The sequence below is a fragment of the Mytilus californianus genome, unplaced genomic scaffold, assembly GCF_021869535.1.
Source record: "Mytilus californianus isolate M0D057914Y unplaced genomic scaffold, xbMytCali1.0.p SCAF_13, whole genome shotgun sequence".
In the NCBI taxonomy this organism is placed as follows: Eukaryota; Metazoa; Mollusca; class Bivalvia; order Mytilida; family Mytilidae; genus Mytilus; species Mytilus californianus.
The window spans coordinates 13,911,367-13,923,511 of NW_026262615.1; the positions used below are offsets into that span (position 1 = coordinate 13,911,367).

Consider the following 12,145-nt stretch of genomic DNA (forward strand, 5'->3'; position numbering starts at 1 on the left):
GTATTACTAATCTAATCTTGAATCAATCCTAATCCTATCTTATTTTTGGGAAATATTTTTACAAATTCATATGTGACGTCACTTTGTGTGTTTTTTTAGAATTTCAAATGTGACGTCACTTTGTGCGTTGAGGCTTTAGCTAACTCGGCTGTGTATTTTATATGTTGGATTAAGTTGTTTTATGTAATGTATCCGTTTTTATTCTGTAGTTAGTCCCCACTTTGGTTTTATCATGTATATCTATTATATAGTCATTTTATAAAATTTACTGTTTGCAAAATTATAAATTATTCTAAATAATAAGGATGTTCTTGTCCCAGGCAGAAAATCCTGTCCGTGTTAGGCGCAACTTTTTGGAAGTTTTGGTCATCGGTGCTCTTCAGCTTTGTACTTGTTTTGGCTTTCAAACTTTTTTTATCTGAGCGTCACTGGTTGGTCTTGTGTGGACGAGACGCACGTCTGGCGTATTGAATTTTAAGCGTAGTACCTTCTGCTAGCTATTATTCGTGTGTTTCTTTGTCCTATATGTTCTCCCATTTATTTGTATTGTGGTCCTGTCATGTGATGTTGTCGTTTTGGTGTTGTGTTTGACGTTGCCATAAAAGCGGGAGGTTTGGCATGCCACAAAACCAGGTTCAACCCACCATTTTTTTCTTAAAATGTCCTGTACCAAGTCAGGAATATGGCCATTGTTATATTATAGTTCGTTTCTGTGTGTGTTACATTTTAATGTTGTGTTTTTGTTGTGTCGTTGTTCTCCTCTTATATTTGATGTGTTTCCCTCAGTTTTAGTTTGTAACCCGGATTTGTTTTTGTCTCTATTGATTTATGAGTTTCGAACAGCGGTATACTACTGTTGCCTTTATTTAACTACATAGTTATGATTACTATCCTTGTGCTGTTGGATACACATACTTCCTATAAATGTGTACCTAAAACTCTAAATAGCACATACAACAGAAAAAATGAACATGTCTATGATTTCAATACAAAGACATTAGATTAAAACTGTACACACAAAAGTAAATCATTTTATTGAAGCATTTATTGAAGTGATAGGTTTAACAATATAACTGAACAATTAAAATATCAAAACAAATAGTGTTCATACTCATACAATAGCCATCTTCTAGCAATTCTATACATCTTTTTAACTCTACACATGTAGAGCAGTTTAAATGCCTTGTTAAAGACAAAATGACCACAGCAATTTACACAATATGAAAATGTTCACTATGAAATTGGTGATATATTATGTAGAGGAATTCAATGTCTCGAAATAGAACCCATTCTGGATAATATTTTCAAGAGTGTCACATACATATAGTAATTGTAATTAGCTAACATCCTTTTAAACAAAGGTATTTCAGCTGATGTGAAATATTATTTTCATTTTTGTGTCACAATATTAAAGCTACCCCAAGTCCTTAAGCATATTACAATTATGAACTGGTGATTTTAAGGTATATGTAGATCTACTGTAGATTATTAGGTAATGCAACCAGCTAATGAAAACAACTGTTGGGTATTTCCTATACATGCTTATTGAAATAAAACAAGGTTTATAATAAGAAAAAGTATCTTTCTTTATTCTGATTATCTACATACAATCAAGTAGAAAAATTTAACTCATGATTTGAGTTTAATTAAATCCTATACAGTGCCAGTGGCGGATATATGATTTTTTTGAAAGGGGGTGAATTCAAGAAAAAATGGAATATTTACTGAAAAATATTTTTGATTTTATGCTAAAACATGATATATTTTCCATTTAAAAGGAGGGCAACCTTCTATGCTCCTAATATATCCACCAATGAGTGCTGTATCTATTATTCAGCGTATGGTAGAATTCATATTCATGGTTTATCAAAATCTCATAATTTAATTCTTGTCAGATGAATATCAAGATTGACTAAAAACAATAAATTTCTCTTTTAATCTTAAAGAATAAAGAATAAATCATTTCTTTATGACATTCTTTTTGGTATAGGTTTTGATAATTGTACATTTTACAATCTTTAAACAAAAATAAACAAAAAATGTAAGCTTGCTGTCAGAGATAATCTAACATATAAGTCTATTGAGCTGTACCTAAGTGCTTGTCCAATTTTATGCTTCTTTTCTTAAACTGATGTTAAAAGTAAAGTTTTAGAAAAAAAAAGCATAAAAGTGGAAACTTGTAACTTAAAAACAATGCCCATAGGATGCCCCAAAAAATCAATTGTTGTTGGAACAGGCATTGTTGTATTGTATTTACATTAATTATAAAATGTACACCATCTCATGTGCTTTTTACACTTATGCCCATTCTGTGACCACTTCCATTCATTGTGGACAGAGTGATAAAGCAAATCCAACCTAAGCTGTAGAGAACTAGTAAAAGCAATCCTACAAATACAGCACTAAGAAGACAGTTCACAAAGTTTGCTTTCATCGATAAACTTTTCACATAATGTAACAAACAAAAATACTGGCCATGAAAGAAAGGGACATTTTGTAAGTAAAGCTCTTAAGTAGGTGAACTTCGCCATAATACCTTTTTCAGATATTTGTAAATGGAATATTCCCAGTAACTCTTGTGAATTAGTTCTGAACAATCTTTTTTTACTTCAGTTATGTACTCTTGTAATGAAGAAAAAAAAAGAAGAAAAAAAACACATCTTTCATTAATTACTCATGGCACAACTGAAATCATTTAAATAAATAATACAATGCATAGATATACTAACATCGACAAAAAATATTGGAAAATAATGTTCTAATATTGAATCGTGTAATCTCAGTCAGGTTTTTTTAAAAGGATTAAAGTTTTCTGTGTAACCCTTTAACAATAGTTCACATGACTGAGGAATATTGTGTGGATCTACTTCATTATCTCATTAAAAAGGTTGTTAAAATAAACATTTCAACTATTCTACTGAATATTTCAGATCACATGGCATATCATGAAGTTGGTTCAATTATTTGAGCCATTTCCAGGTCCAATAGAGTTTCGTCTAAACACACATCTTTTTCAGTAGCTGTATCGACAAGTCTAAGAGACACAACCCCATTTTCTTCTTTGCCACACACTAGTCCAACTAAATCTTTTTCCTCAGCCATCTGTTTCATTTTCAGTTTAGCACCTTCTGACCAAACCTGTGTTCCTTTTACTGGTTTTATACCTGTAAAAAAAGTTTAACATATATAATTAAATACTGAAATGAGATTATTTTAAACGAACCAGGCACTGCCTGCATAGTGATCACACAGTCTGTAGCCAACTTATAGACACACCAAAATTAACTCCAGCCTCTGGTGATGTGACAATAATAAAATAAAAGAACAGAGTTCAAATGTTCCCCATGTTTCACATATTTTATCTATCCAAGGTACAAGGGCAATAACTAATGCAATGTTACTTCTGTTACAATTAATATTTCCAAGGGGCATAACTCTGTAAAAATATTTGATCAGCACTTATTCTCCAAAGTGTCAAAATCACTGCTGATATAGACCTATGATATAAGTTTCATAAAATTCTGGCAAGAATTGTACATATGATGAGAGTGTTAACAATGCAACTTTCCATAAAATCTATACTTCCAAGGGGCAAAACTCTTTTTAAAATAATTGATAAGCACCAATTTTATAATTTGTCATAGACATTGATGATATAAACATATAATATAAATTTCAGAAAAATCTGGCAAGAATTGTACACATGAGAGCGCTAACAATGCAATTTTCCATATAGTTAATATTTCCAAGGGGAATAACTCTTTTAAAAATAATTGAATAAATGATCTGCACTGATTTTGGAACTCATCAAAGACATTGGTAATATAAACCTATAATATAGGTTTTATAAAATTCTGGCAAGAATTGTACACACGAGAGCACTAACAATGCAATATTCCATTTATTTAATGTTTCCATGGGGCATAACTCTTTCAAAAATAATTGATCTACACTGATTTTCAAACTCTTTTAAGAAATTGCTAATACAAACCTATGATATAAGTCTCATACAAATCAGGCAAGAATTGTAGAAATGAGATCGCTAACGATGAATTTTCCATATAATTAAATTTCAAAGGGACATAACTCTTTCAAAAATAATTAATCGGAACTGATTTTCTAACTCGTCCAAGACATTGCTGATATAAACCTATGATATAAGTTTCATAAATATCTGGCAAGGATTGTACATGTGAGAGTGTAAACTGTAAAGCATAATATTGTACCCCAAGACAATATTTCATGACTATGTCTCATGAAATATTGTCCTCATCTATGAAAAAATGTCCAGAGAAAGACAAATTTCCATCGTGAAATTTTGTCTGTATATACCTGGTAGACAATATTTCACAGATGAATACTATGAAATTTTGTCCTGTTAAAGGGAGGTTATATTTTATGTGTATTGAGACAATATTTCACAGACAGATTGTCATGAAATTTTGTCTCATGAAGGGGAGGTTATCAACATAAATCATGTTGGATAATGAAATCATTAAAGTGTTTTATCTGATTGATAATGACAAAAAAAAAACAAATCATTATTCCAGTTACTCCTGTATCTCCAAAACACTGTCCCCAAAAAAATTGTTAATCTAGTATTTACTAATACTACTATAAGTACATTGAAATTGGAACATAAATAAGTGATTGTCAGTATATTACTTATAATGGCACTCACATTAGACAATTCTTTGATCTACTAACGTATCTATTATAAAGTATCTATGCAAATTTGAAACTAGCTTGTGTTAAAATAAATATCATTTTTAAATATAAAATACTTACTTTACAAAATAATTTCAGTTATAAATATTAAAATGTGTATGCTGCATGCTGAAGTGTACTGTTTTCAATTTTGTAATAATTTGATTAAGAAATATTTTCATGGAACAGTATTTCACAATGAAATATTGTCATGGACAGAATTTCACAGTGAAATATTGTCCAAAAGGAGGTGACAAAATTTCATGGACAGGACAGGGACATTATTTCATAATGAAATATTGTCCTGGACTGTTTTTCATTATGAAATAGCGTCCGTGGACAATATTTTCTATGAAATTTGGTCCGACTGACAATATTTTATGGGGGACAATATTTTATTTTACAAGAGTGAGGGACAATAATCTACTACGGTCAACCTTGAGCCATATACTGTGATTTCATTACTTTTGGTGGGATACCAATTGTTCATGGATTTTATGGGAATAGGTAAATCTTGAATATAAATGTTCAACGAATTACAAATTTTATATATGCTTGTATGCAGACTTTGGCTAAACCGGGACATCAAATATCCACAGCAGTTTACATTCCACAATTTGTACCCACGTAAATAAATGAATCAACAGTAGTAGAGAAACCTGTCTTTTGTTGAGGAATGTATGTTAACCTCTAGATGTCTTTTGAATATTTACTGTGAGCTGCTGTCTAACTGAAATCTACCTTTTACATCTCGTTTCCTTCATACTATAGGTGTGGGCAATGAAACTTCTTCCATTAATTAGTATCATAGGATGGTTATATGCTCATAAACATCTACCCTATGCATGTCCCTTTGTAGTAATCAAATTTCTTCTGTCTACCTAGATGCACTGCACTTTGCAGTTTGTTTTTTTTTATTGTATATTTTACCTTTACAACATATGGTGTATGTTGTGTGCACATATATCATTATTTTGTATATTCTAAATATTTGATTTCTTTCAGAACTGTATTTTCAAAGACTAGCTGAAAAAGCAGATAGAAATGTGGTATTGCACAGTTATTCTTAAAATATCTACAACCTCCATACTTTGTGATGCTATAAAACAACCAATCAAATGAATTTCTGCTCTATTTACGGTCAATTGACAGTAAAAATATAACAATTGTAGCCATTGTATGAGGTCAATACTAGGATATCAATCTAAAGAAGTATACTGACTCATACCTGTCAACTGACCCGGATCCTGCGGGTGTGACCCGAGATTTTCACAATTCTGAGGGGTCACCTGAAACACCCGCCAGGTGACCAAATAACCCGGGAATTAGGAAAATAACCCGTTTTTACCCGGATTCCTAAGCCTTCCTAATTACTTTTTTCATCTATACCTCCTTTAATTGTTTAACTTTATTTTATTATACTCTAATATCAACCTCTTATATTTTTTGCTGTTTAAAAGCTGCACAAATGTATGCAAGGAAAACACAAATTGGCACATTGTATGCCATGGACTGAATATGAACAGGAATAAAGGTAATGTAACACAAATCTATCAATGGCCTCCAAGTGCAATGAAATAATAAAAAGTACAATTTTAAATTACTTAACCATGTGGACATGTTTTGGAAACTTTGATATAAATTATAAGAAAAATGTCCCCTAAATACTGAAATTCATCTTGAAAAAGTTCGTACACATTATGACCTGAGATTTCATTCTTCTATGCAGGTCATCACCTGCATTTTCATTGTCATAGGTTGACAGATATGTTGACCTCAGACTTCGTCCTCAGTCGATATACTTCTATCAGGTTGAAATATCATTGTATTGACCTCATGCAAAGGCTTTAATTGATTAATAACTCAGTATGGCTTTCTAAATCACTTTGTTCATTGTTGATTGTCGATCATTTTTGCAGAGGAGTCAAGTGCTAGTGGTATAGAACCACTAATTCAGGCCCGGTCGGAAAGAACATACAAGAAAGTAGTACATATTTTAAACAAAATAGTTCCTACGCATAGCTGTATCTTTGTCAATAGTGGGAATATTTGGGTAGTTTTAGTATCAAATGAAAGCTTGGGGACTTGGGATCACTGTAGAACCCTTGTTGAAAGTTTTATTTGAATAATAAAGAAGTATATGAAATTTTAATAGGAGGGCTCATTTGGTCTGTTGTTCAGATCAGAAGTTCCTGTTTTTGTACTATCAAACTTCCGGGAACCAGTAAGCTCTAATATGCAATTAAAGGTATGTTGATTTTTTCAGCACAAGTCAGCATAAGGTACAGTTTTGACATGAAATAACTGCCACTTTATTTGAACTTAAGACAAAGTAGCCATTTATGCTTGAAATTGCAGAATTTAACATAGAAAGCAATGGGGCTATGAATTAGTGGTTTTATACCTAGTGGTAAGCGTGGTTAGTTCTACTGTCCAATATTACAGGTTCTAAATGGTGTGGTCAGTTGTACTGTCCAATATATCAGGTTATTCTTATTATCCATTCTATGCATTAATGTTAATGAAAATAAAGTGCAAACCTTACCATGTAATTTACATTTAAACGCTTGAAATGGTAACTTCCAAAACCTCCATGGTAACGGTTTAATTTCTTCTACTGTCATAGCATTATATTCTCCAAAATCAACAATATACACAGAAACCTGTTTCACGAATAAATAAATTTGTTTATAGCATAATGATAATAAAGATTAAATATCACAAAAGAAACATGTTAATTTTCACATTCTGTATGTGGCTGTCCCAAGCCTGTAATTCACTGGTTATTGTTTGTTGCTGTATATCATATTTGTACATCAGGCCTTAAGTTTTCTTGTTTGAATAGTTTTACATCTGTCATTTCTTGCTTTAATAGCTTGTAATGCAGTAGTGACCTATGGATGCTAACTTCTGTGTCATTTGGTCTCTGTTGGAGAGTGGTTTCATTGGCAATCATATCACATCTAGAGGTTTCAATCATATCACATCTAGAGATTTCAATCATACCACATCTAGAGGTTTCAAACAATTACACATCTTTAGTTATCTTTGAATCGTTGATCTGAGCTTCATATCATTTTTACAAAAAATTTTTCTAACATATGGCAAGCTGAAAATGATATATGCATTAGTACTATATATAGCTAGTAGACCACAATATGATGGACCCTCATTTAAACTTACCAATCCAGGACCTACTCTCTTATTTATCAGCACTCTGTACCAGGCCCCTCCTTGATGACCTGCATATAAATGACCTACTTTGATTTCCTTTTGTTGTAATATCTGCAAAAACAATTGTACACTTAAAATCTGTTGTCTGCCTAGAGAATAATAGGTATGCAAATTTGTAAGCACAGAAATAATATGCTTATCTAATAATGTTTCAATTCATAATACTGTAAATTCAGAAATTATTGCGATGTTTTTATTATTGCGAAAAATGCGACAGGGTAATAATCGCAATAATTTAAACTCGCATTTTGACATTTTCTATATGAATTAAACAGGATTTTTCTCAATATCGCAAAAATAAAAATCGCATTTTAGTCTAAAATAACAAAATCGCAAAAATAAATGCACGCAATAATTTCTGAATTTACAGTATAGGGTTTTGGCTAATATAGCAAGTAAAACTGTGAGCTATTGCTCACCTATGATACCCCAGCTTTAAGAAATCGGTAAACAGGAAGTTGAGAATATGAATCTGAAACTGCATTTCACTGTATAGCATGTTCAAATGAAGATTGATAACAAATTTCCGGAAGCTCTGATTTGTACCTTAGTTCCTCAGAAAAATGCAATGGAATTTCATGGGAGGGATCAACATACTGACAGACAGACAAAGGTAAACAGTATAGCCCTCCTTTGGACCAATGGTATAAAAATGAGATGTGGTAGGCCCTCCATTCAGAGAACCATCCTACATGGAACAAAGACCGAGGATATTAACAATAATTATTACAAGTCAATTTTTAATTTCTTACTTAGAGATATATTTTTTTTCAATTCAGGCTTTGATTCGAGTTTGTAGTAACCCATGGCTACCTCTTTGTCAATTACCTTGTCTAAGACTTCATTAAAGACCAGGTCAATTTATCTCTAGAGCTAATAACTAATAATTAACATAAAATATATTTCAATTTTAATACAATAAGATGTTTCTTAGCTACTTTTTGATTGGTTAATAATGTCAACTGTCATTTCTAGGTTGACATTCAGTCACTGGCAAAAACGTAACACTAATCGCAGTGCAGGTTTATGGGATATTTCAATTATTTTATTTTGAAAATTTTACAAATATTGCATTAAAAAAGAAATACCAGTTGTGTATTTTATGACTTGCAGCTGCAGACCTGCCAACTATCCCGATTTATAGGGGATATCCCAAAGGAGAGGTGTTGGCCTGAATTTTGAAATTCTTTTATATATACTCTGAACACCTCAAAACAGGCATTTAAATGAGTTAAAATGGTATTTAAGCACAAACATACTCATTCAAACCATATAGTAGTAGATTAAAAACACTTCAGACAAAAAAAGAGGAGTATTATGTCCTCTTGCCCTTAAAATCCCCAATTGAGATTTTGAAAAGTTGGCAGGTATGCAGCTGTCCAGTGGAGATTCAACACTCTAAAATATCTGTTTTACTGGCTCTGCTCTAGGTTATCAGTAAAACTGCATTTCTGACAGCCAAATCCTCAATTAAAGGCTGCAACTCTTTTACAGCTATGCCTCAACTCTAATTATAATCCATCTTACCCTATCTATACAATGTAGATTAAAATATTCTATACAATCTTTCAACAACTGGTCCAAATCTGCCATGGATCCATACGGGATACACTGTAATAATAAACAGACTAGAATTAATATGCTTATTGTAATATTTTCAAAAACATAATTCATTATTACAATATTTTCTTTGTATGTTATTTTCTATTTACTTTAACATGTTTAAAGGGCTATCGGACTGAGTACTGATGCAACTTGTATGTTATTTTCTATTTACTTTAACATGTTTAACGGGCTATTGGACTGAGTGCTGATGCAACTTGTATGTTATTTTCTATTTACTTTAACATGTTTAACGGGCTATTGGACTGAGTGCTGATGTAACTTGTATGTTATTTTCTATTTACTTTAACATGTTTAACGAGCTATCAGACTGAGTACTGATGCAACTTGTATGTTATTTTCTATTTACTTTAACATGTTTAACGGGCTATTGGACTGAGTGCTGATGCAACTTGTATGTTATTTTCTATTTACTTTAACATGTTTAACGGGCTATTGGACTGAGTGCTGATGTAACTTGTATGTTATTTTCTATTTACTTTAACATGTTTAACCTGCTATCGGACTGAGTGCTGATGCAACTTGTATGCTATTTTCTATTTACTTTAACATGTTTAACGGGCTATTGGACTGAGTGCTGATGCAACTTGTATGTTATTTTCTATTTACTTTAACATGTTTGACCGTTGTTTTTTCCGTTTGAGTGGTTTTGCACTAGTGATTTTTTGGGGCCCTTTGTAGCTTGCTGTTTGGTGTGAGCCAATGCTCCATGTTGAAGGCCGTACCTTGACCTATAATGGTTTACTTTTATAAATTGTAACTTGGATGGAGAGTTGTCTCATTGGCACTCATACCACATCTTCCTATAGCTATTAACGGGCTATCAGACTGAGTGCTGATGCAACTTGTATGCTATTTTCTATTTACTTTAACATGTTTAACGTGCTATCGGACTGAGTGCTGATGAAACTTGTATGCTATTTTCTATTTACTTTAACATGTTTAACGAGCTATCGGACTGAGTGCTGATGAAACTTGTATGCTATTTTCTATTTACTTTAACATGTTTAACGAGCTATCAGACTGAGTACTGATGCAACTTGTATGTTATTTTCTATTTACTATAACATGTTTAACGAGCTATCAGACTGAGTACATACTGATGCAACTTATATGTTATTTTCTATTTACTTTAACATGTTTAATGGGCTATCAGACTGAGAACTGATGAAACTTGTATGTTATTTTCTATTTACTTTAACATGTTTAATGGGCTATCAGACTGAGTACTGATGCAACTTGTATGTTATTTTCTATTTACTTTAACATGTTTAACGGGCTATCAGACTGAGTACTGATGCAACTTGTATGTTATTTTCTATTTACTTTAAACATGTTTAATGAGCTATCAGACTGAGTACTGATGCAACTTGTATGTTATTTTCTATTTACTTTAACATGTTTAACGAGCTATCAGACTGAGTACTGATGCAACTTGTATGTTATTTTCTATATACTTTAACATGTTTAATGGGCTATCAGACTGAGTACTGATGAAACTTGTATGTTATTTTCTATTTACTTTAACATGTTTAATGGGCTATCAGGCTGAGTACTGATGCAACTTGTATGTTATTTTCTATTTACTTTAACATGTTTAATGGGCTATCAGGCTGAGTACTGATGCAACTTGTATGTTATTTTCTATTTACTTTAACATGTTTAATGGGCTATCAGGCTGAGTACTGATGCAACTTGTATGTTATTTTCTATTTACTTTAACATGTTTAATGGGCTATCAGACTGAGTACTGATGCAACTTGTATGTTATTTTCTATTTACTTTAACATGTTTAACGAGCTATCAGACTGAGAACTGATGCAACTTGTATGTCATTTTCTATTTACTTTAACATGTTTAACGGGCTATCAGACTGAGTACTGATGCAACTTGTATGTTATTTTCTATTTACTTTAACATGTTTAACGAGCTATCAGACTGAGTACTGATGCAACTTGTATGTTATTTTCTATTTACTTTAACATGTTTAACGAGCTATCAGACTGAGTACTGATGCAACTTGTATGTTATTTTCTATTTTCTTTAACATGTTTAACGAGCTATCAGACTGAGTACTGATGAAACTTGTATGTTATTTTCTATTTACTTTAACATGTTTAATGGGCTATCAGGCTGAGTACTGATGCAACTTGTATGTTATTTTCTATTTACTTTAACATGTTTAATGGGCTATCAGGCTGAGTACTGATGCAACTTGTATGTTATTTTCTATTTACTTTAACATGTTTAATGGGCTATCAGACTGAGTACTGATGCAACTTGTATGTTATTTTCTATTTACTTTAACATGTTTAACGAGCTATCAGACTGAGTACTGATGCAACTTGTATGTTATTTTCTATTTACTTTAACATGTTTAATGGGCTATCAGACTGAGTACTGATGAAACTTGTATGTTATTTTCTATTTACTTTAACATGTTTAACGGGCTATCAGACTGAGTACTGATGCAACTTGTATGTTATTTTCTATTTACTTTAACATGTTTAATGAGCTATCGGACTGAGTGCTGATGAAACTTGTATGTTTTTTTTTAACCAAAAATGACAAAAAAGGAGAT

General features: G+C 31.8%; 1 protein-coding gene across 30 annotated transcripts in view; it reads right to left on the reverse strand.

The window, feature by feature from the left end:
• Positions 1-1,015: 1,015 nt before the first annotated feature.
• The window catches only part of LOC127723211 (tudor domain-containing protein 7B-like), a 96,374-nt gene continuing 85,244 nt past the window's right edge, over positions 1,016-12,145 (reverse strand). For all 30 annotated transcript variants that reach the window (XM_052229739.1, XM_052229757.1, XM_052229749.1 and 27 more), the window contains 4 exons: positions 9,469-9,552; positions 7,891-7,992; positions 7,253-7,370; positions 1,016-3,164 (listed from right to left, as the gene is read on the reverse strand). In XM_052229739.1, the coding sequence (XP_052085699.1) occupies positions 2,944-3,164; positions 7,253-7,370; positions 7,891-7,992; positions 9,469-9,552 (525 nt within the window). In that variant the 3' untranslated portion in view covers positions 1,016-2,943. The remainder of the gene's footprint in view (positions 3,165-7,252; positions 7,371-7,890; positions 7,993-9,468; positions 9,553-12,145) is intronic.